This window comes from Tenebrio molitor, chromosome 1 (genome assembly GCF_963966145.1).
Source record: "Tenebrio molitor chromosome 1, icTenMoli1.1, whole genome shotgun sequence".
NCBI classification, from domain to species: domain Eukaryota; kingdom Metazoa; phylum Arthropoda; class Insecta; order Coleoptera; family Tenebrionidae; genus Tenebrio; species Tenebrio molitor.
This window is the reverse complement of record NC_091046.1, coordinates 38,342,743-38,368,312: the sequence shown is the minus strand read 5'-3', so window position 1 is coordinate 38,368,312 and position 25,570 is coordinate 38,342,743. Positions and strand designations below refer to the sequence as shown.

General features: G+C 35.8%; 3 protein-coding genes across 4 annotated transcripts in view; 2 read left to right on the top strand and 1 right to left on the bottom strand.

Moving 5' to 3' along the window:
- Window positions 1-57: 57 nt before the first annotated feature.
- Window positions 58-9,637, top strand: LOC138122735 (uncharacterized). 2 transcript variants are annotated; one of them, XM_069037037.1, is made up of 10 exons: window positions 58-153; window positions 204-480; window positions 564-652; window positions 713-1,345; window positions 1,397-1,652; window positions 1,702-1,888; window positions 2,160-2,422; window positions 2,479-3,096; window positions 3,433-6,534; window positions 8,149-9,637. In XM_069037037.1, the coding sequence occupies exons 2-10, from the start codon at window positions 453-455 to the stop codon at window positions 8,739-8,741; spliced, it is 5,769 nt and encodes a 1,922-aa protein (XP_068893138.1). In that variant the 5' UTR covers window positions 58-153; window positions 204-452; the 3' UTR covers window positions 8,742-9,637. The 2 variants fall into 2 exon arrangements, with proteins under 2 accessions (XP_068893138.1, XP_068893129.1); XM_069037028.1 differs by having other exon boundaries at window positions 120-480.
- On the bottom strand, window positions 9,477-11,884 carry LOC138122775 (cytochrome P450 CYP12A2-like). Its single transcript, XM_069037078.1, has 6 exons — window positions 11,205-11,884; window positions 10,740-11,153; window positions 10,491-10,683; window positions 10,074-10,443; window positions 9,790-9,990; window positions 9,477-9,741 (listed from the first exon to the last, which is right to left on the bottom strand). Exons 1-6 carry the CDS (start codon window positions 11,347-11,349, stop codon window positions 9,625-9,627), a joined length of 1,440 nt encoding a protein of 479 aa, XP_068893179.1. The 5' UTR covers window positions 11,350-11,884; the 3' UTR covers window positions 9,477-9,624.
- A 331-nt stretch (window positions 11,885-12,215) lies between these two features.
- The window catches only part of CalpC (calpain-C), a 41,336-nt gene continuing 27,981 nt past the window's right edge, over window positions 12,216-25,570 (top strand). Inside the window, exon 1 of the mRNA XM_069037049.1 lies at window positions 12,216-12,466. The gene's annotated coding sequence lies outside the window, so the exon portion shown is untranslated. The remainder of the gene's footprint in view (window positions 12,467-25,570) is intronic.

Genomic DNA, 25,570 nt, shown 5'->3' with positions numbered 1-25,570 from the left:
CCGCATTCCGATTGGTCCGTGTCAAATACAATAAGAAGCGGTAAAAGCAGCACTATTCTAATAACTTCCGGTTTTTCAAAAGGCGAATTTTCAAAGTACGATTGACAGTTGTCAGAAACTTTATACGATGTATTGGGAGTGCGTTTATTTCGAGTAGTTTCGAACAACTTTCGAAAATACTTTTTAATTGTGAAAAATTACAGCGTTAGTGACGACGTTAAGTGACGTAGAAATAGACGCTAGGTTGCACTAGTACGCAGATTTGGGGGAAGCCTATCAAAGCTTGTTGAAGAAATGGCATTCTTTTTGACACCCAAGGGCCTATAGTGTGATAAATGTTGTTAACTGTGACCGAGTCCAGCCGTAAATTTGTTAATTCATGGGTATTTGGGGTGTTTCGTCGAGATTAATGTGAATTAACGACGTTACATGTATTGATCATCGTATAGGTTATGTTTCCAACTTTCATTAGCATCCTAGGTGTGTTTACTCTGTTGATATGCAAGAATTGAACAAGTTCGTGTCTCAAATTACATTTTTGTTACTTTGTATTTGTGTTCCAGACATACAATCATGGTGGGAGGTCCCAAGCATTGCACATTTTTGTTCATTGTTTCGTACAGCATTTAACCTTTTAGATTTTGACATTGAGGTAATACCCAAAAAAATCCAATTAATCATGGTAAACAACGAACTTTTTTTTGTTACTTAGGATTTGGAGGAAGCTCTTTTGACTGATGGGACTGAAGAGACTTCGTGGCTGCAAGAACTTATTGTGAGATTACTTAGCGGGTGCTTACCAAACAATGAGATCTCCACGTTCAATTATCAGATGTTCTTGAGACGTCTTTTTCGTCAGAAATGTCAGGAACATGATCAATACAACCCGTTTAATACGGACATAGATTTTCAGTTGTTACCGTTGCGAACTAAAGTAGACATTTTGCATGCACTCTGTGATTTTCGTTTGGATGCTGACGACGTGCTTGACCAGTTGAAAAATTTAGAAGCCGACAGTTTGAGGGTGGAACCTTTAGGTTATGACAGTAACGATTCAGCTTACTGGTATTTTTACGGCACTAGGTTGTACAGAGAAGACTTCAAGACTAAGAATAACAAGAAGAAATCAGTGTGGCAGGTCATCTGTTTCACCGAAGAAGATTGGTTTCAACTTAATAAAAAGTTTAAAAAGTCTTCTGCCAAGTGTGAAAGACAGTTACATCGTACTTTAAGTGAAAATTTTTTACCCGAATTGCCTAGACTGTTCCGTGAAAAGGAAAGGCTGGCCCGGAAACGCTTGTTGGAGAACCAACCGAGGAGAACGTCGAGGCGGTTGCGTAAAGCTGTCAGTGAGGTATTTTAAAATGCGTCTGTTTATTACAGTTGTATCTTTCAGGAGGTAGAAAAGGAAGAAACGAATTGTGATTTACCTAAACAAATTAGTTTGGAAGAAGAAGAGAAACAGAGAAAACGCGAGTTAGAAATAAAAAGGCGGGAAGCATATGAGAGAAGAAATAAGCTTAAGGAACAAAGTGAGGACAGTCAAAGTGAGAAATCGGAAAGCCGGTATGAAATGGGTGGAGCTAAAGCGCGCCAAAAGAAGTCAAAGGGAAGGCAAAGGAAATTGTCGACCAGTTCCTCAAACAGCAAAGGTTTCAGCGACGAAAACGCATCAGCGTGTTATTAAATGTATTTTTTTAGATGCAGTCACAGCACCCAAGAATTCAAAAAGGAAGAAAACAAGCGAGGAGAGCTCCAAGTCCTCAACTTCTTCGACCACCACGACAGTCGGGCGTCAGACCAATAATTCATTAGCTGCGGCCACTGGACAAATAGTGATTCAACCTGTTGCCAATTCACACAAGAAAAAACTTAAAACGTCGCAGGTGTAAGTCAACCAGTATTTTTTTCTTATTTTCTATTGCGTCAAAGTACCGCCAAAATATAAATCAAATTCTAGATATCTTACATAACTAGTTTTTAACTTAAACTGGATCTACTTTTTGTTAACTGTCGTCTAAATTGTACAAAATAAATAAAGTGTGGGTATGTGAATCTGTTTCTCCGTTGCATGTTCCCGCCTCCCCACTCCTGTAATAATTTGTATGGTAACTCGTGTTATTCAACTTGCAAGTGCTAAATGAAACGATAATTTTCAGATTTCGCCAAACGGACGAAGATCTCATTACAGGAATGCACAAGATCTTGGACTACGTAAAGAATCACGAAGACGCTTGGCCGTTTGCCGACCCCGTCGACGAAGATTACGCTCCCAATTATTACACGGTTATTAGAAAACCGATGGATTTGCAAAGGATGGAGGAAAGGCTAGATGCCGGTTATTACAAGAATTTTACGAAGTTTAGGGACGATTTTCAATTAATCGTAGATAATTGTCGACTGTACAACGGCGCCGAAAACGGTAAAACTATCGATCGCCTCGTCGAGACGAAGTTTTTAATAAATATTTGTGTTTAGAGTATACCGAAATGGTCGACAACCTCTTGAAGGTGTTTGAAAGAGCGACCGAGAGATTTTTGGACCAAATTTCGTCATCAGACGATGAAATCGCAGTTGAATTTCCAAACTCAGAATTGGACGTTAAGGAAGCTAAGAAAATCAGCAAAACCGACAGTCAGACGAAATCGTCGAAAAGGAAGCCCACCCTGTCGGCCAAAACTGACAAGAAGAGGGAACATTCTCTTTCGGAGGAATCTCTAGGTAAACGAAGCGTTTCATACGATTCACTCGAAGATACCAACGACGATGAAAAATTGACGTCGGGTAAAAAAGAAAAGACCAACAAAAAACCTTACAAAATAGCGAAAAAAGATAAAAATGAGACGAAGAAAAGCGTTAAAGATAAAGTAAATTCCAAAAGCAACAACAAACATAAGAAGGAGAGATATTCGAGTCCGCTCAGGAGCCGGAGTCCTAGCAGGAGTGTGAGCAGAACGTCGTTCGTAAGGAGTTATAGTAGTAGCCCTCCGCCTTCAAGTGCCCCTTCCAGCCCTGACAATAGGTTCGATTTTTTTCCTAAGAAACAAGCGAAATCTCACGACGACAAGAATCTAGAAAAAATTTCAGCAACAAAAGGTAGGTTTCTTTTAATTCAGAAAACGTCAATGCGACGAGAACAGTGTTAATAATTTGGTGTATGCTTTTGGTGGTCGGATTTACTGTCGCATGTGAGAGAGAAAAATTGGAAATCTGAGTACAAAGTAGGTGTCAGGTTATTGCAGTATTAAAAATTATAATAAAATAGCGATATCGCTAGTAAAATGAACTAGTTTTAGACGTAAGACGACGGAGGTTTTGGTCTGTAGATGTTAGGGTTTTGCAAGAGTGACGTGTGAGTTGTCGTTTGTCGGAACTAGTGTTTTTGGAGGTAAACGTAAATAAAATGTTTAATAAAAATTAATTCTGTCGAAGGTAAACAAAAACAGAAGCAAGACAAATTCAAGGAGCTTTTCGATCAAGACGACACTAATTCATGTGATATGCAGTCAAAGAAACAAACTGAAAAGTCTTCTACGGTAGTATCAAAACCGAAAGATAAGCATAACAAGCTTAGGGAAACAATAGAAAAGTTAAAAGCCAAGAGCGAAATATCGAACAAATTAAATGACGAGGAGTTTCGCTTTGATTTAGATACTCCAAAGGAAAACAAAGAGAAATGTAAGAAAGAAAAAGACGACAAGAGCAAGAACAAGAAAGACAAAGTGAACAGAGCCCACCTGAAGAAAGATGTCGACTGTGAAGACAGCAACAGTACGATGGAGAGCTTACATTCTGACAACAAAAAAGCGAAGAAGCCGAATTCGAAAAGTGCGACCATCAAAAACGCATCCATCGAGGCTTTAACAATCGCAACCGAACAAACTCTGAAAGATATAAACAAGTGGTTGGACGACACACCGAAATTCTCCGAGTTCAGTTCAGCCAGTAATTCTCCGTCGTATCCTGCCTTAGACGACTTCGATATTGTCAGCAAAACTGACAATGATCCTCGCAAAAAAATCGAGAAATTCAATTCGAAGAAAGACGGAGTGGGGAAGGACGTGAAGAGACGAACGTTCAGCAGAGATCCGGCGAAGTTCATCAAGCGTCGAGAGGTGCAGAGGACCATAGACCGTCTACAGCCGGGAAAAAGCAAAGGAAATCTGATCTCGAGCGTTCAGAGCTCGAAACAGACAGACGAACTGTTCCCCTTGGGGCCGTTGTCGAAAAATAAAGACACTAAAAATTCGTTAATTGTTAAAACTAACGACAACGCCCCCAAGTTGAGTTTGGGATCTGTGCTGGACAGTTTCGGTCGACACAAATTCGTCGATGACAACACAAAAACGGAAGGATCGGACGGCGTCAAGGTCAAAGATAACGATAAATTCTCGTTTCCGTCTTCTAACGTCGGCAGTGAGGTTAAGGAAGAGGTCGAGACGAAAGTGAAACCGGAAAGCGAGAAGAAAGAATCTCCCGTTAGAGAAGAATCGAGTATGATGAGCGGAGCTACACCAAATTTAAGTGCCTGGTTTAAAGCTTTTGGTGCTCCCAAAGTACAGTCGTCTCAGAAGAAGAGCGATTCCAAAACGGACGGGAAAGAGAACGAGAAGTCGGAGGACTGCAACAAAGCAACGGCGGATTTGAAAGCCAAAGACGAAAGTTCGGCTAAAGTCCCTGTTCCGGACGTCTCGCCCAGCACGGACAGTCCTGTGACTCCTCACGGACAACCCGTACCCAGACAGAGGAAGGTCAGTACCGGAAGTAGCATATCCGAGCGATCGTCCTTCAGTCAGGATATGGACTCCCCGAGAGTGGGGATAGACGAAAGGTTGGGAGCCTACCCAGCCCCGTACCCTTCCCCTCTGCACAGGTCGCCCTCGGGGGCGTCCCCCGTGATGGCCTCACCTCGCCCCGACGTCTCCCCCAAAGCAGCCCCCTACCCCCCATTCAACGGACAAATCAGAGTCGGATTCTACCAAGACACGGTTTCGAACAAGAGCAGTCCGGACAAGTCGTGCAGCCCTCGAGACAACCCCCAGTCGCCGTACACGCAATGTTCCGACCACGTTTACACCCCGAACACCACCCAGAACATAGCTTACTCCTACCCCAATTCGCCGTACTACTCCCACACCCCGAATTACAGCAACCCGAATCCGACTCCCCCTTACAACCCGGAAAGCGTCAATCCTGCCTCGTACTACGACACGAACAAGTCTCTGACTGACCAGTACCAAGCCAAGGCCACCCAAAATTACGTCGTCGCAAGCTCGCCCGCCAACACAGTCTCGTCAACCTCGCCCCACCCCCAACATTCTCCCAATGTTGAAACATTCCGACCAGACCAGAATCAGAACAAAACGAGCGACAAGATCCAGACTGCAATGTTTCCGGTCAAGAAACGGGCTTACAACGAGGCAGAGGCCGTTCAGATGTCTCACAGGTACGAAACGGAAATGAACAGGACGTTGCAACCGGTCGAAAGTCAGAACGCCCAGGGCGTGAACGAGCCGATGCAAGTGCAGAATGCTCGCGGTGAAGAATCGATGAAGCACTACATCCACCAGAACATCCCCGATCCCAAACCGCTGACGGTTCAGACGAACGTCGACTCGTACGGCAAGTCTCACAGCAGCGCCTCTCCTGTCCAGCAGCAGCAGTTGGCGTCTCCGATCATAAACTACTCGGCGCCCGCGAATCCGTACAATAACAATTACGGCAGCGAGTCTAACTATCCGTTGAACATACCCGCGGCCAGGGGTCTAGCATCGGCTCCAGGCATCGACAGGAAAATAGACATCGGCAAGTACACCAATATGGGGTACGCCGGGGCGGAGGTGAACTTCTCGAGGAGCATGCCGCAGTACAACAGGCCGGAGTTGACGTATGTGAGGCCGCCGTCCAACGACCAGCAGACGGCCTGCAATAATCAGCAGGCCCAGCAGCCGGCGGAAGGTCCTCTGCACTACGCGAACTCCAGTCCCCACATGGGCTACAAGGGCATGGACATGAATCCAGTCACTTCGAACCCGCAACAGGCGCACTCAAATTACACGAACACTTCGACGCCCAATCGTTTGGCTCAGCCGTTGGACGTTCAGAGTTCGTACAAGTCGAATGAAGTCTCGATACCGAGACCGACATACACTCATCTAGACATGGACCAACCTTTAGGTTTAAGAGGCAATATAGCTAATCTGTCGCACATCGTCGATCGCTACAACAACGACGAGAGGATGTTGAGTGGATTGCAACCGGCAGCGAGTCAGTATTATGGTGACAAGGGACTGGGAGGACCGCACATGTTCAACAAGCCCATATGTACCAGCTCGTCGGGTTTGCCGATTTTCAACCAACCCAACATGGGCATTCAGTCTTACAATCAGAACATCCAAGCGCCACCTTCGTCGATGTACAACAGACAAATAACTGAACTTCAGAATTCAGTAATGACCAATGAATCCAAAACTACGAACGTCGTGCAACAGGGTATGGAAAAGAAATCGAAGAAGCGCAAGAGCACCAAAACTGGTGAGTTTTTTAAAAAGTTTTTTAATTGATGGGTTGAATTTCAGTTTGTATTACACAGTATTGTATTTACGATGAATGTGGATAAGGAGTGGCTATGACATCTGGTAACATTGTTGGTAGTAACTACAGAACAAATAAAATTCCCTAGTAGAAATTGATAGCTTTCGTGTTAAGTTTCTAAATTGTGTGATGGAAACAGTAACATCGTTGTCAACTTGAACATATTTCGAGTTGAATCATAATTATTAAATAATGCCAAGGCGAATACTTGTAAAAACAGGATTTTTTTAATGAAATTAGACCACATTGTTCAAATTTGGATGCCGGAAGAGTCATGTCATATTTTTGGCAGGAAAAAATATGAAATTGAGTCACTTTATCCAACATGATAAAAATAAGTCACAGCCACCTCTTATCCACATTTATCATGAATAGACAATGCATTATTTAAATATGATGCTTGAAAAGTACGTATGGGTTAATTAAGAAAATTACCGCTTGTAAACTGGAGATTCATTCAAAAAGAGACTTCCAGAACGAGTTTACCTTTTTATTATCCGTACATTTGGTACAGTTGGCTTCAAAAAAAAACGGGAATTGAAATCTGACCTAATGTGAATTGGAAATTTAATTTGTCAATTTGTGTCCGTTTGACAGTAGTATTTCTGACACATAAGTGCAGTTTTTTAACCTAAACTCTAAAAGGTCGTTTCAAACTATAAAAATTTAATAAAATCTGACACAACTTTTTCTGACAGTTGCCGTTTTTTTTTAAGCCAACCGTATGTACAATGAGGGCAGTCTGCTAGTGTCATTTCAAAAAATGTCAGTGTAAATGCACCTTTACTGTCATTATGATTGATATTTTCAAAAAAAACTGTCAAATTAACTTAAGCTTGGTTATGAGTAGCTAAGGTATGGTTTAGAAATTTTGACAACTGAATGACACATCTGCCCAGTTTTCCGTGTCCCCAATAGTACAGTCGCGAGCAATAAATTTTGGTCGTCATTGCCCCATTGTAAAACAGTCGTAAATATCATAACCTATCATGTTGTATGAGATTAATTGTCATTTTTTTTCTCATTTTTTTGACACTTTGTTGACATGGGCATAATTAGGCTGGGAAATTTTTTAAATCTGACAATCTAACCAAATTTTGAAATGACATTGACGACCAAAATTTATTGCTCGCGACAGTACTATGCCGGCCAAAAAATTTTAGCCGTTATTGTTTGTCATTTCAAAAAATCAAATTGTAATTCATACTTTATTGTCATCATGAATTGATTATGAATGTTATTTTGAATTTCACGTCTTTTTGGAATGTTGCTACGACATTTCAAATTTGAGAATTTTGAATTTGAACGATAACTTAGTTGAAATTGGTGTAAATAAATTGTTTGTTCTGGTTGTTTTCTAATGTGCTATATTTTGATTTAAATGAAGCAAATTTGGTGTCAAATAACTAACATAACCGACACGAAAGCCAAATTACAAGTAGAAAATCCTAATTGAAAATGTCCGTATGTGTACAAAAAGTCACTAGAGCCAGCAGATCTCTTTATTTATAACAACCTCGAACGATAATTTATATTCGTAATTTCGCGTTGCAGCTCAAGCTGCGTCGGCGGCGGAGCCTCCCCCGCCCTCGAACAGCCAGGGCTTCCAGTCGTACGCGGGCTTAAAGTCGAACTCCCCCATGGAACCAAGTGCAATATCCTTGAAAACAGCCAGCGTAGTCCCCGGCAGCGCCTTCAATTTCGGACCGTCACCGTCAGCTCTGGGTATAGGTTCCGGTTTGTACGGTGATAAAGATGCATATCCCAATTTCTTGGAAGACTTCCGAGCGGCCCCGAACTATTACATAGCAGCGGCGACGGCCGCCCACCACAGGTCGACCCCCGACGCCGCCGACAAGCAGACCAGAGTGGCGGCGCACCAGTCGTCGAGCCGGCAAGCGCCCAGTTACCCGTTCATAGGGGCGCGCCAGGCCACGCCACCGAGTTACCCCCTTGGCAGCCACTTCATGCCGTCTGCGCAGGCGCCCCTGATGGACACCAGTTCGCCGCTTTACCAGCATTATCTGCAAGCGGGCGTGTTGAATCAAGGACTGTTGGGCCCACCAGGGCCGTACCCTCCCGGTTATCATCCCGCGTTAAGTATGAGGCAACCATACGACTCCATGACGAGGCCATCCTGGCTTTAATCGACAGTTTTTTCTTTTCGCGAAAGTTATTAGTGATGTTTTTTTTAATTGCCAAAGACAGTTTTATTCTCTTTGTTAAGATGTACATTTTGAAATTTTATTATAAAATTGAATTGTATAAGACATTTTGCTATTATTGTTTTTTCTTTTTTATTAGCAGCGTGTGGAAAAGCTCTGTGATTTTAATTACGTGTTATCATAAATATTTTTGTTATGTCTTTTGTCATGTTTATGGATTCATTGTCAATAGTTTTTCTTAACTGTTAGGAGCGGACCATTATTTTACCTCATATTTTATATAGTATATCGAACTTTTGTAGCGCTTACACTAGTTCTGTGTTGTTTATTTAAAAAAAATTGTTGTATACTGGGTAACTCTGACCTGCAATTGTCTTCGATTTAACATGTTACTACCACGGTCGGATTTATCCGCAAACATTCCCAAATTCTGTGCAAAATATCTACTTACATAGATTAAGATTCTTAATAGCAGAGATATATGTCAATAAATTTATTATTCAAATGCAGTTTAATAATTTATCTTTTATATTTATGTATAGTACATACACAGTTTGTGTTAATTTTACGTACTATTTATTTAGAATATAACGTTTACATTGTCTAGATGTTTGCCTTATTCTTAAAAAAAATGTAAATTAAAACATCGACAATAGCATCTTAAATTTATCACTAAAAAATATCAAACCTAAAAAAGTGTATGACACTAACGTCATATAAGCTTTAATCAGATTTTTATTGTACAAAAATTATAAACAATATCAAAAATATACATTTAAAAAATTGTAAATATGAAAATGTAAATGGAACTAATACTAGTGTAATTTTGAAAACATGTATTGTTGTACAATGAAATAATAAATATTTAGTGATTTGTATTTGCAAATTTTATATTTATTGGTCTGTCAGGGACACGGTTCATTCTGAAAACCATACCGACGTCGGTGTTTCCCGCCGGTTCCAAACGAAAATTTTTCAAAATCTAAAAGCGACAAATTAGAAACACGTCGTCTAAAAAGTAAACAAGAACCTCCGTCAATAAAATTATAATTTCATTTTCTGCAACCCTCTTTCCAGGACACATTCTCGGGCCATGCCCAAACGGTAAGGAGGCGTACCTGTGAAATTCTTCCTTGGTAGCTTTAATAAATCTTTGTGGATTATATTTATGGGCTTGGTGAAAGTACTTTTCATCGAGCGAGAGTGCTGAATTAAGTGATAATACCAACATCTGGAAAATAAATTTTACACAAGGTCGAATTTCGGTATGCTTTGATTCTTGACACAAACTGACAAATGCAAATATTAGCGTACCCCTTTTGGAATGATGTAATCCCCCATAACTGTATCGTGATTTAAAAATCTTGAATTGCCACCAGCAGTGGGTGACAGTCTTAAAGTTTCTCTAATGCAAGCTCTTAGAAACTGTTCACCCTCTGTTATACTTAATCTAGCAGACTCTTGTACCTCAACATTTTGTGACAAATAATGTAAAGTAAAAGCTATAGTGGTGGCTGTAGCATCAATACCACCCAGAAATATTTCTATTGCTAACATAATTTTATCTTCCCATGACAGAGTATCATTACTAATCAAGTAATACATATATGGTTGCGTTTTTTTCACATCTTCAGGATTTTCAGAATATTTAATTTTAACATCTTCTAGATGTTGTTTCAAAATGCTGTAAAACCTATTGTTAGGTCAAACTTGACCATTTTTTTTACTTACTTGTAAATAGTGTTATGTGATGACTCTAATTTTTTATAAGCTGATGTTTTCCAAATTTTCCAAATTGGAGGTTCAATCAGTGTCTTATATAAACCATCCATGAAGTCTATGCTAGCTACAATGATTTTCTTTGTTTCCAAGTCATCACCAAGTAGACAGTGGAATCGATGTCCTGGAGATACAACTGAGATTGCTGAAATTAACTTTTCTTTATGTACCACTAAACAATTTAATATTACTATTATTTACCCTCAATTGTAAATTTTAACAGATGAGTGTAGACATCACTTAAGGTAAGATTCTCATCTCTATGTTTTTTAACATATTCCACAAAAGTATTGGCAATTTCCTTTTGTTGTTTTTTATATGATTCTATTAATTGTGACTTTAATAAAGGAGTCACCCCTTTTCTGAGTCTGTACCATTCCTCTCCATTTCCAGGAACTACCCCAGCACTGTTAAATACTTTTTCTCTGTAATGAACAAGAGCAGGAAAAGGGGGTCTTTGAGGATTTTTCCCTTCACTTTGAAACAAAATTTGTGTGTGATCTGGGTCAAGAGTGATTACCATATCAGATCCACCCAGTTTTAATTTAAAAATTGGTCCCAGTGTCTTGTTTATATCTAGAAAAGCTTCTGTTAATCGATCAGCTTTGTATTTACCTGAAATTTTTTAATTTAATTTAGTATATACAATAATGACATCATACTTACCTCCAGGAAAAAATAAATATGAGTGGCCTACTAAGGGATATGACTTTAAAGTGGGGATACTTTTGAACGATTTAAGGGCGGCATAATTTCTACAAAATGTTATTGTTGGAAAGCCATTTTTGTGCAAACTTCTTAGTAGAATCATTGTGAGAAGAATAAAGACTATTCAAAAATACATATGTGGCCTTTATAAACTCGAGATCAGGAATAAATCTGAATAATTTATCATAAAATGTTTGAATCATAAGGCACATGGGTCAGAATTATTCAATTTTTATTAAAGATTTTTTTATGTTGCATGTGGTTGTAGTACTTAATTATCCATAATTTGTTAAAAATGACGATTTGTCAAAGGTCGAATATAAAATAAACAAATTCTAAATTAAAAGAAATTCAACTTATCAAAATCAAACCATTACTGACACCTGTTCCCTTAAAAATGATTTTTATAAAGTAAAACAGATGGCGCTAACAACTTCAAGTCACCACTAATGTGTTCAATTCAAACTTTGCACAGGACCGGATCAAAATTTAATTTTGACAACGTCTTAGACAACACACAATACAGAAAAGATTTAACTTCAAATTTGTATTCATATTTTATAGCTGCATAGTAATTACCTTTTTAAACACATTTGTGTATAAATTAGAGTGAAAGGAACAACAAGAGTAACGTGAAGGTTATTGTTAAATTAAAAATAATGACTTAACACTACGCAAAAATTAGATTTTACAAAAAAATAAGAAATAGGAATTTGGGTTACTGATTGAACAGTTGTGCTGGTCTTGACGCCAATACAAGTATTATTTAACTCAGTGTGATATTAAGGTTGCGACTTTGTGCGTCTAGTTTGAATGTAAATGTAACAATTTCGTAGTAACACATTTAATGTACAACTGATAAAAGAAAGTTGATACGTAAGTAGAAGAATTTCGCCTGATATCTAAAAGCGCTAGCGGCAAGAATGAACGGGGTCAGACCTGCACGGTGTAATTCTTGGTCGAGGTACTCCGAGCAGTTGCTGAAGAGCTACAAAGTGGCGCGGATGAATTTGTTACGTTTTATTCGATTCGAACGGTACACGTGCTCCAGCCTCGCATAAATAATCTGTATGAAATCTTATTGTACATACCGCTGTTCCGGGATCAAATAATGTTTCTGTTTACGGTTTGTGTTGTGCACTGTGTATAATGTGAAGTGGCTTTTGGATAATTTTTAAAATATCGTGCGCGGATTACAAACAATTTCTAGGAAAAATTAAGTGAGTAAAAAACTGTTTGTCACCTGTTTCCATGTCCAATTTTAGGTGCAGTTATTAAGTTTAAAAATGGGTATAAATCAAAAATAAAAAAAATTTAACAGAATTTAGTTTTTAGCATGTTGTGTTGGCGATTAAATGCAACAGCGCACATTTGCTGATTTGAATAATTTACGAACCAATTTCTCATTTAATTTTATGTCGGGATTTTCCCGGATTAAAGACAATCTAAACCATTATGTTGTATTTTGGCGTTTCTATTTCTAATAGATGGTTATTTCAATTTTCAAAGGTATTTATGACGGATAATTATTTTTTCCTGAGAGCGTTAGCAATTTAAGAAAAGCCGGCTTATTCATTGGCCTGTAATTATTTTTATTGGCGATAGACCATATGCGGAGGTATAATATGTCATAACAGATCGTTGGACCAAGAAATATTTTTATTACGTTGCCAGAATCAAAATATGAAAATCCATCTGAAGGAAAGAAGTGAATTTTCTTTATCACACTTTTCTTGAATGTTCAATAGAAAACCTTCAAATTATCTCGAGATAATGTAACTCAAAAAATTGCATTATATTTGACCAACAATGTATAAAATAAGGTCACATTTTGGCGGATATTTAAATGTTTTTCCTTTTAAGATAACTGCGTTTAATAATGAATGGTTACAGATTAAAGTGAGTTCAATGATAAAATACAATACAAAAAAGATATAAAAACATACAATAGAAATTAAACGAATGGAAAATATTATCTACACTGGCTTCACATAAATTAACAAAGTTACGTTTATTTATTGCTTTTTTAGTTATTAATTGTTCCAACTTTGAAATAAATCTTCATTAAGAGCTTGCATTACCGGACTTAAATTTATTGTTTCATGCTCAGGGAGCTGTTGACATTTACAAAATTAATTAATGTTTCATTCTCAATAATTATTATTTATATTTTTATTTATGCAACATTAACTTTACATGAAATTAATAAAATTTCCCTTCCAAATATTTTCTTTGGACAAATGTTTTAATATTAAAAAAATACTTGTAGGTACTGCGTTTAAAGCTTCTAACTCCAAATTTCAAATGAGATTAGTCTTTTTATGCTTCTTTATAAAACAGTTTATGTTATCTTCTTAAGCCGTTTCAGTTACTATTTAAACAAGACAATTTTTAAACGTATTTAAATATGTTGTCTATTTATAATTAGTATTTGCATATTTTAGTGTGTCACTCGATAGGCGTAAAATTATTTTGGAATTTGCCTCCAAGTTGTAGGTAAACACTGTATAATCAGGCGCTCAATTTTGTCCATCAACTGTGGGAAGACCTTGCAATGTCAGCACGTAGGATATAGAAAAATCCTTTTGTTCATAAAACGAAATGAGTCTACACAGACCTAATTTTCTGCCGTGACAATTTCAAAATTGTTATTTGTGACCACATGAATAATGATAGGTGTTTAAAGGTCGATCTGATCAGATTCCATCAGCGACGACAGTGAGTCATTTGTCAACTTAGGATCGCAATATTACGTGACTTTCATATGTACTGATTAATTTTTAATTCAACATTTAGGGATAAAACACACATACCTTCACCTCTAATCGTTTTAAGTTCGATGCATATTATTTGGCGTTGGTATTGAAAGTTGTAAAAAAATCAAACTAACAAATTAAAAAATGAAATAGAAAGTTTAACGTTCACGTAAAACGGATTCCTGTATTTAGATTTAGGTTAATAAATGCAAGGTGTACAACAAGTGCTAAATGTTTCCTGGAAAATGCAAATAAAGCAAAAGTAATGATTAATTATCTCTTTATATAAAATTTTGTCAGTAGCAAAAGAATTTCAAAGAAATATCTTCACTGTTAATGGCTAACGAGAAAGTTAATAAACGATGGATTGGATCCACTTCGACTATGAAAAAATCCTCGTGTGTACAGATGCAACGACTCAGCTTATGATTAATTAGAAAGTTCAATGTCATCAACTTTAAGAATCATAAGTTGCTGTGAATATGTACCCAAGGGAAACTTTCCAATAATTCCAATAATTCATTCACAGGTCAAACGCCTGTTTTCTCTAATTGCAAGTAAATTTTTTGTAAACCTCATTAGCATATTGGCAGATACCATCTATATTTTTAATCATCATTGTCGGCACATATCGATTTCCTTTTGATGCTCGACACCATTTCTGTTATTTATTTGCTTGTCAACAAGAGTGGATGTTAACTGAGGAACCCGTGAGGACGTACTTTATTTGCTAATGAACTGAGCAGACTGAATCTTCGTGAAAATGTTATCGATAGGACTATTTATCCTTTTTACAACATTAAATTAGACATTAAGCAGGAGTGACTTGAAAAGTAGTGCTTCAATTTAAAATTAAATAATCCAGAGCAAAAACTTTAGCGTAGGTATTGTGAGTGCGATATATATTATTTTTTTTGTACGAAAGAATGAGGGGGGCTTGAAACTTAATTAAATATGAGTTCAGAAAGGATTTATTAAAAGACTAATGCTAAAAGGCATTTAAATTGTTGTAAGAAAAGTGACAGGTTACGAAACATAAACATATAACCTCAAAATTTTTCTATTTATTTTCCAATAAATATTTTATTATAGATAAAAAAATAGCATATGAGAAGTGTTGTGTGTGTTTATATACCTAATTTCCAATAATTCTTTTTACGTAATAATTTAACGAACTAGATCTCCAGTTTGCTACAGCTCTTGATTGTTGTTTAGGTATTTGATGAAGTGTTATTAGAACTAAAAAATAAAAATAAGAAAATTGAACTCTTGACGTTTTTGGAAAAATGTAGGATAAGGTTTTTTTGGGTTGATGGAGACAAAAAGAACGGTTGAAGATATTTTCGTGGTGAATGTTTCTGTAAAAATGTTGCATTTAATGGATGTCCATATTAAGTGGTGGAGCGTTCCAATACGGGCCTAACGAGAGACAAGAAGTGGACGGGTCTTCGACGGTACACGTCGAACGTCAGCGTAGGTGAGGGTCTGGTTAATTAGGTTCTCTATTTAGAGCGCGAATAGATGCTCGGCCTTGGAGATGGTTTCTGCTGGTGTCGCGGTCCGCGAGTTTGCCTCTGCCTATGGTCGGGGTCATTGAAATGGCGTCAACACAGTCTTCTGAGGCCACTACCGTTCCTGTTCTCACGTCCGACCGACTACGTCCCAAATTGAGTCACGAAGACATCAGTATGTGCTCCCCGAAAGACCAACTCGAAATTCGATGGACTTCCGCGTGAAGAAATCGTCAGACCGGTGGAGCCCGATCGGGGGCATAAACAGTTACTAAATGTCGCGATACGTGCATGTCGTCGAGAATGAGGCTGGAACGGCGTGGAAATTGCGAAAATCGACCAAATTCTAATCGACGTCCTTCACTCCTTTTGAATCCTTCAAGCAAGATTTGCGCCTCGATCGTTTTACTTTGCTGTGTTGGAAATAGATGGAACTGATATTTTCATTGTGGTGTAGTGCGGAGTTGATTGTTTTAATACGCCGTGTAATGAAATTAACTAGATTTTCATTGGAATTCCACTCCTTAACCTGATGACTGGAATCTATAAAATTGTTAACGGCTCTCGACTATTCTTCAAGTACTCCTCCTTACAGTAACACCATTTGCTTTGAAAATTTATGCAAATTGAGTTAAGTCGAACATACATCTTGGTTTGCAAAAAGACAGTCACGCAGATATAGATGCATGGATCTCATTCCAAATTTTGAAATCATAAAATTATTTTGCTTTCGCAATATTTTTAAATATGAAGGTGGTTCCGCTGGTTTATCACTTGTTGTCGCTGACATAGAAATAAAACACTAATATTATTTTCCAAGATCAGTTAAAAGACACTGGCACAATTGGTGTTCTAAAAAAAAAAAATTGTTGAGTTACTGAGTGTCCAATTTCACAAAAGACAAATTTGTTCTCTATGGTGTAAATAGATTACCCTGCATAATGTAAAAATATTTTTGGAGTATGCAGTCCTAGAACAACCTTACGCTGGAATTTTCTTTGTAACTTCTACAGTAGAGGCACAATCTGTTGTGACACGTGATACTGAAATAATTAAGCTATTGTTTAATTATAGTTATTTAATAAACTAGTTTGTTAATGAAGGCATTTTTTCGTTGACCGCAAACTTTTTTTTTTTTTGGTGACAAATTTTGAAATTAAAGCAAAATCAAAACCAATTTCATCTTTTTCCATAAAGATGAGACCTTATAAATACCTTCATTCTTTTTTCAACACTTTCTATTCACTTTTCCACAAAGAGTGTCAGAAGACGTCAACTCCATTCACATTCAATTTCACGTAAAAATCACGGTTGCTACGAAAACCTAGTTACCTTTGAAAAATATGACATGCGAATTATAACCAAAAATGTCGGTTTTTGAAGAAGTGAATTTGTAATTGTGCAGTTATGGAGCTATAAAATATAGAAAACCCTGCTGCACTACCTGCTGCAGTGTTGGTAAGTGCAAACAATGCATGTTCGAAGTTGTTTATACATCAAAATTTCATCAAAACGTCAAAATCGCAAAAATCGTTGATTAATGAAAAATAGTGTATTAATGAGGTCCATTAATACACTATAATTTAGACAAAAGAATTCATTAATATTGAAATTAACAAGCGGTAATTACAATTTTTTAAATTGAATTATTAAGAAATTATTCTAAGTGTACCCCACTATCTATCTTTTTTTTTTTGTTCGATACTGTCAGAATTTGAGAATTTTCTCCTGTGTGAACGAATTTTGATAAATTTGACAACTTGTCAAAATGAAACGTCAAGCTAATTTTAAAGATTTTCAGCGATTTGGAGTCTTTGGGAGACTCGTAGAACAAAAAAAAAAACGTTGTATTCAACTCGTTCTTGTGTAATTTGGACTTTTTTTGGCACTCGTGGACCTTTAAAACTCTGGTTTCACTCATGCCAAAAAAAAACCCAAATTACACATGAACTCGTTAAATAAACTACTATTAACTAACTCACATTCTTAAAATAATTATAAATAGTGTCAGTGTTTAGTACACTTATTGTGTTATTAAGAATTTTTGTTGTAAGATTATCACAATGTTTTTCTTTTGGTTTTCCTCTTTAGTCAATTACTATTTCTCAAAACTATTTTATATTTACGTCACTTTGACATTTAATAGAGATAGGAAATAGTTTTGAGAAATAGTGAAATAAAGTCTGTCTCAATTCTAACTTTTCACCAACACTGCATTCTACGTTGGAAATACAACCGGCAACACTGTTTGGTGAAAAATGTGTCAGATTGTATCTGTCAATTTCCGTTTTTACAACTCATAATTTTAAAATAAAGGAAAAGAACGAAATCCTTTTTTTAAATGCAGCAAGTAAGTAGGTAGAAAATCAAATTCTAAAAGCAAAATAAACTTATGAACTTATTTTAATGATTTCGAATCATGTTTGTGAAATTATTATATTGCCAACTTTGGTTATTAAGAATTCCCAATTTAGAAATATTTTTATTTTGCCAACATAATTCAACAGGTGGTGGAAATTTAGAATTAAAACAAACTATACAATTGACAAAAGAAGAAAACCAAAAGGAAAAACAGTGTAATTTCTTAAGCAAAGTTTATTAACTCTTGTCACTTGTTTTATGACGCCAAAAATGAAAGAGCTGATTTAAGAGTTAACATTTGAATCCATATATTTTAATTAATACCTTTGTACTTAATTTATTTTTTCTAATATGTATTTTAATTTTTCATAATGATGCTAAAAAAATATTCTTTCTTCTTTATTTTCAGTCTCTAAAGCATTTCCATGCAAAAATTTTTCATGCATCTGTTTCGTAATTTCTCTGTGTATTTTTATTTAAACGCCAATTTGTTTTCTAATTTTATCTCTTTGTTGATCTTTTCCTTCCTTGATGCTTTTTGAATATCCGATGGTTTTGCATTTGTTTTACTATTGACCTACACATTTTGTCGAACCATTTTAGGTACATACTTAGTTACATTTTTTTCTCTTCTTAAATAACTATTAAATTTTTAAGACAGTTCTACGTCTACGTTCAACTTTTTTATTTCTTATAATTAAAATTTAATTAATTTGAAAATAAAATGTTTTACAGTAACTGCAAGAAAGCTGATGACTTTTATTTGCTACTGGACATTAAGGCGGTCTTACACCAAGGCAACAATTGGCAACATGCAGCACGCAACATTTTTAGTAATGTTGCCGGTCATTACCAAAAAATGTTGCGTGCTACATGTTGCCAATTGTTGCCTTGGTGTAAGGCCGCCTTTATTCCACATTCTGTGACTTTTTAAGACAAATAAAAACAGGTAAGATTATTTTTCACTTCATTAAAGAAATAATTAAAAAGAAATAAGTTAAAAGTTAAATTAAAATTGCGCATTGTTTTAATTGCTTTGTTGCCAAATATATTAGAATTTTCTTTAGATTTTTAAAGTGCAAATCTAAGTAATTTTAATTAATTTTTTTTTGTACTTTAGAAGGGACATTTTTGAATTAAATTCATTTACAAGGTAAACATACCGAGATAAAAATAATATTTACAAATTCTTTAACTATTTAAACTAATGAATGGTCCTCTCGACGAATTCTGTTCAGCATTGAACTATACCCACTACAATTTAAAGAAGAAAAATAAAGATTTGTTTTTAATTCGGTGCCAAATGGAGTGGCATGACGGTAATTATTTTCAGATTACAATAAAGCCTTTTGTAGTTTTTTAATGTTATTTAAATGAAAAATACCTTCAACTTCAACCAGCGGCGCGATTACAACACGAAATTAATCATTTAAACAGAAAAACACGTTTATTATTGCTATTGTGACTGCATTGTTATAGTTTAATGTAATCTTGTCTGCATTATATTACAGTAGTTAGTCGCTTTCGCTTTAATTATATCCCGGTTACAGCACAACTGTTTGCTCCTGTGCACTCATTTGCTGCTCGCATTCCCCTTATCCGAATGTTTCGCTCTCCGTTTTAACAAGCAATTGTGAAATGAGTCAAAAACCAGTTCCATTTACTTATATAAGAGGTGCAATTTTTTAGAATAATTATCCAGGCAAAAATTACTTAACATTGTGAATTAAGTTCTCGTAATGATGATGTCTGGGATTCCGGAAATTTTTCGGCGCTGCTGTAATTGACATCAAGCCACATGCCATATCTCAACATGATGTTAGTTGTAAATTTCGAATGGTCAAGTATTCAGAAGAGATGTAAATATAAGTATCCGTGAGTTGCGAATACAGAAAATATTTGGAAAGTTGTCAAGTAAATCAAGTTAATAAATTTGACTTTTAACACGAACTTGGGAAAAAAAATCAAGACTTACGAAATTCACAACTTACAAGTTTCCTTCATTAGTTTGGCAAGTTTTCGGAATGTAGCACTGATGTAATAATATTGTTTAAATTACGGTCGCCATATATTTTGTGATACCGAATCACAGTAGGTATTGGACTGTACTTTATTATGAAAGCAAAGTTTGTGATTTGTTGCATTTTTTTGTATCGTTAAGGGGTAAACAATTAAGAAATAAGACTGATAACCCAGAAACAAGACAAAATAAAAAGTTGTTAGACAATAATATACAGGGTGTCCCAGAACTCGCGCCCCAGAGAAAACAGACAAATGCCGACGACAATCTCGATTCTAAAAATGCAAACGAAGAACAATTAATGGCTTGCATAAGAGAGTTGTGATATATCTAAGATCCACCAATTCCAGAAAGGGAACTCTGAGGTGTTAATGTGAATAAAATCGGTTGCTAAGTTTATAAATTGTCACAATTAAGTAATGTCAGAATGACATCTCCGCTAAAGTGTCAACATCAACATGTTAGGTTAAGGCAGATGTCATTCAAGATGTCACATTCGCCATCGATCACATGAATCTATGTGTTTTTATTTTTTTAAATAAAACAACAACTGGCGGCTCTGAAAACAACCTTGTTTATTCTAATGCACGTGAGCTTATCGTACAAAACAGGAAGAAAACGTATAACACAAGCCAAAAGGGATTATGAAACGAAAAATAAATACAATAAGAGGAAGTGCTCAAAGTGGCCACCATTCATTTGCAGGCATAACCGTGCCAGTCGCAAAAGACTCAGTTTAGAATTCGTAACCATTTCAGGAGTAATTGTGGCAAAAGCTTCCTGAACGCAACTTTTGAATTGTTCTCCTGTAGCAGTAAGGCAATACGACCGCACAGGCCAGTGTCGTGGACCACCACAACTTATCAATCGATGAGGATACTGTTGATCCAAAATTTCTCGAACTTGTCGACTGAAGTGTGGTAGTGCGCTGTCGTGTTGAAACTAGCCGGTAGCACAAAAAAGAAGTGGAATGTCTTCAAGCAAATTGGGAAGTTCTGCGTTCAAAAATTCTCGATTCAAAATTCTGGGTGAATGTCTGGCGCTTACCGTGCAGCAAATTCAAAAGATCCTACCTAAAGAGGGAAGTTAGCTACATGTAAACTAATTTTTGTTGAAGGCATACCACACGATTCCCTAATAGACCAGCCCACAAATTTATATAAAATCGTTGCTGAAATGCTCTTGAAAATAGAGCATGTGGATTTACTTCATTTCCACATTCTCCGTAAATTATCAACATTTCCACATAATCCGCTGCAGAACACATGATAAAAGAGCACGGTCGACCACGACGGCGGTACTAAAGCGATTTGAAGTGATTTGAATGAAATTTTGACACTGACATTCCTCAAAAGTTTCATAGCCGGTCAGTTTATTGAAAACGTAATAAAATATGCAACCTAGCAACAATTACGGGAAATAGACCTGGATGGCCTAAAATGCTTTGATTGGTCGAATTAAACTGTTCTTTTCTTGAATACCGTTCAAGATAGAAAAAAAATTCATTGGGATTGTTTATTTGTTTTTTTATGAAGATTTCCCCTTTTTTCTCTGGGGCGCGAGTTCTGGGACACCGTGTATGTTATTAACCGGATTCAGCTTGGATTTTTTGAAAAAGTTTTTATTGTACAGTGGGGAGCACGGAATTTCGCACACCAATTTGTATGTCATTAAAAAAAACTATCTAGTCTAAGCTTTATTATCATTATAATCAATCATGATATATGTGATCATGACTGATGTTTCACCTAAACTGTCACTAAACTGCCGCCAGTATCTCATTTTAATAAAATTATGTCAGTGAAATGTCCAATGTCTGCGAAATTCCGTGCTCGCCACTGTACATAGGTGTAATTAAACTTGGATTTATCACTATGATTCAGAATTAAAACGTCACGGTTCATCACCTTTTCAAAAAATTGATGAAACCACCTCAGCAGGAAAAGTTCTAAACTTCATTTTACGTTTTACGTTTTTTGACAGATACACGCAAATACTACGTGTAAAAAGTAGAACGGCGCGTAAAAATTCATCATATTATTCGTCTCGAAGAATCAATAATTTGAACAATCAGTTTACATCAATTACTAAAAACGCTTGTACTGAAATACCGAAAATTCATTCAGATAAACAGTCACTAAATAAACATAAACATCCACCAAGTAAACAATGTGGGTGTAACATTACAAGTGGCGAAATTCTTCTGTAGGGCAATAGTATACGAAACAACTTAAAACAATTAACATTCACATTATTATACGTTTATTGAAGAATGTAGTATTCTAAAGTACGGTTTGATACCAAGCGAAAAGGAAGAATGAAATTATAACAAGTTATGCTGTTCCATGAGGATAACGTAACTGCTCAAGAGGAGTTTTATTGCTTCTCTTGATTATGTCATATTAAAAGTATTGTAACAGTCCCCAGTGTCTTAAGTTACTGAAACATATTATAAAATTGATTTTTTCTACTCCTATTGCATTGGGTGATTCAGAATTTATGTGGCAACTGTTACACATTGATTTGACAATTTTCAAAATTGCGCGACTATGAACTGTCAAAGAAATCTCAACTCTATCCTACCCACAGAGTTGCCACATAAATTTTAATTATAGTCCGATGAGCTTAATCCGAATCAAGAACAAGAAGTCGACATAACCTGCGTCTGCTTTTGACATTCGACAGCAGTGCATGGTGTTACCAATATTTGAAAATTTATGTTAGCAACCTGAGACAAATTTAAATTTTTGAGATTTTGAGTTGTGTTCTTTCATGCTGTCATGATTTTTCTGCAAATTTATTCCTCCGTTTTCATTTTGATTTTCAAAAAACAGTTCTTTGCAGAACTATTTTCAGAACTATTTATCAACTAACAGGTAGGATATATTAACAGTTGCTGAAAACAACACTAAAAAACCAGGTTTAGATTGTCTTTCTTTCTTCCTAGACTGTATTTGAGCATTGCCATGAATTAGTTTATCCCTTTACTCTTACAAGCTAATAAGAAATTTGTTAATGTATTCTACACGGGAACGATATAATAATGGTTCGCTTCTGCTTCTGTTCAAGAAATAGTTGCGTAGCATCATACGGTGGAAATTTCAAGCTAAATTAAACAAAACTATCATAAATGTGGTCACCTAAAAATTTGACGTCGCTAAATGCCTAAATGCAATAAACGTACAACTCGCGTTTTGCTCTAATCAGTCTAATCGCACATACTCGTATCAAAGCGAGATGCATAGTGAGACGCGCTGGCTTGTTTTACATTATGTTGAAAAGAGATAGCAATATAACCGTTGTTCAGTTTATTAATTGATCCATCGGACTATAATTAAAAAATGGACTTTAATTATTAAAGTGTTTTTCATTAGATAACAGAGTTCACCACCCACGGCCCGTTGAACAATAATTTCAAATATCATAGCAACTAGTTTATGAAGTCCAATCGCAAATTTTAATGTACCTAATGGTATCAAGAATGCAAAGTAATATGTAATTGTAAAATGTCAGTTTCAGTAAACTTATTTATCAATTTCTCTTCATAGTCGTAGAAAAAGTATAGTATTCTACTCGCGTATAATGGCTATTACTCGCTTGGATGAATTACGTCACTCGCCTTCGGCTTGTGACACAAAATCATCCTCACGAGTAATAGCCATCATTATCCGCTCGTTGAAAAATATACTATTATTTCTTAAAACATTGAATTTTTCTAAACAAAGGTGGTACGCCTAAAAGATGAACCACTCTCATACAGTATGGAAAAAATAAAACGTAAATTAAAGAAAATGTTTAGTTATTTGAAACATAATATTTAAATTAATGGTAAAAGTTTTAGGTATTTTAAAAAATGTCAAAGATCAAAGTGGTAAAATAAAACGTAATCTTCTCTTTTTCACCTACAAGATTTAATATTTGATCATGATCAGGAATCTAATTTCAGGAATAAATATCTCTTTACGTTTTTAATAGCGAATTTTTGCTGTTCACATTTATGGAACTTCTCTGTCTTGTTTTATTATTATGTAGGTATAATAGATGTACAAACTATTTTTGTTCGTTATTATAATGAGCGTTCAAAAATTTTGGTGCTTGCTTTTGTTTCCGTTAACGTACGGCTTAGCTTCATTAGCTGTCTAACGTCATTTATTCAGGGAACGAACAGTGTTGTGATTGTAAATTATGTCTTTCGCACAAAACAGTCATTTTGGAACTAACCAACGAGTTTTCCTGCTTGTCTTAGTCTTACATGATGGTTTGTTATTTAAATTAATGTTTTAATTTACAACAAAATGATGATCAATGTAAGACCATTTTCACTAATGTTTTTTTTTTTTTTAAATTTAATTCTATTAGTTATTAGTTATTAGTCTCAAAATTCGCGAATTCCGAATTCAGAGCGTTGTAGGGGATCACTTCAGTAGTCCAAATATGGAAATAAAAAAAAAATCGGGACTCCCCCCACAAAGATACATTGCTCCACTGGGTCCTTCCTTACCACGCTCTGAATTCGGAATTCGCGAATTCACCTGTATATTTTTATATTTTTACTCTTTTCAAAAGTTTAATCAAAAACCAATTGGAGGTAGTAATTCTTTTGTACTGTTTACCACTTTTTACCAACTCTTCTAAAAGAAAATGGCTAGTTAGAAATAATTTAATGGCTTCGTGTTAACAGAAGAGAAAAGCCGAAAAGACTATTTTTATCATAATAACAATATTAATATTTATTCATATTAGTGAAAAAAAAGATATAAGTCTTTGTGTTTTCAGTTTATTTATAGAAGATGATACCTACGCATTTCCGATAATCACGAAATAATGGACATCATTTTCGTTCAGAGAAGAGCTCTGTTGTTGACGGTTAATCATTTACATAATTCAGAAAATTTAAATAAAGTCTTAAAATGAAAATCTATCGTACAATAAACTTGAAAACTGCTTTCACATTTTGTAAATATTTCATTTTTAGGAAAACAAAGTTATCAATAAATGCATTACATATTTCATAATAACAATAAATCAACGCACATAAAACTTTCATTTTGTAACACCTTTTTACCACTTTTACGAGATTTATGGCACGTGCAATCAACCCAAATAAAACATTATTTAATTTGAAGCACATTTTACATTTACATTTTTAAAAGATAGTTTGTTTCGTTAAATCGAGTCCATATATTGTGAGAATTTAATTATTTTTGTTCCGACCTTGACTGAACAACGCTAAAAATGGCAAATTTAAGCAATTCTAACCTAACGTAAAATAGCTCAAAATTATTCGCGACCTTTAAACACAATACACGCTTAACTGTGCTACAGACCTAGTAAATTTTTTATTAGAAGTGTTCCGGGTCAAAGGTGATGCACATCCGTTGTGATTTTAAATAACTTCACAGATAACAATAACAACACACTTATTATCCACGCTATTCTGACGAAGACGCAAGCGAAACAGAACGGCTCTTACACACGCAACTATTTTCGTAAAATGTTTAGGCACAAAATAATCATTTGATAAATTAGAAACGTAACGTTCTCAGTATCAAAGCATAAACACTCAATCAGTTCGCGGGTCATCGTCCTGGCTTCTTTACCCGGAGCTGGTTAAACATTCTCCGGAGTTGCCCTGCATGAACGAACATTTGCTTATAGCAATTAATCCATCCATTA

Coding starts and splice junctions, on each gene's coding strand:
- LOC138122735 (XM_069037037.1), top strand. CDS start 453: ATGTTTCCAACTTTCATTAGCATCCTAG. Junction 1,889..2,159: donor AAACTTAAAACGTCGCAGGT/GTAAGTCAACCA, acceptor GATAATTTTCAG/ATTTCGCCAAACGGACGAAG. Junction 6,535..8,148: donor GCGCAAGAGCACCAAAACTG/GTGAGTTTTTTA, acceptor TTCGCGTTGCAG/CTCAAGCTGCGTCGGCGGCG.
- LOC138122775 (XM_069037078.1), bottom strand. CDS start 11,349: ATGATTCTACTAAGAAGTTTGCACAAAAATGGCTTTCCAACAATAACA. Junction 11,154..11,204: donor ATATTTATTTTTTCCTGGAG/GTAAGTATGATG, acceptor AAAAAATTTCAG/GTAAATACAAAGCTGATCGA. Junction 9,742..9,789: donor TTATAATTTTATTGACGGAG/GTTCTTGTTTAC, acceptor TGTCGCTTTTAG/ATTTTGAAAAATTTTCGTTT.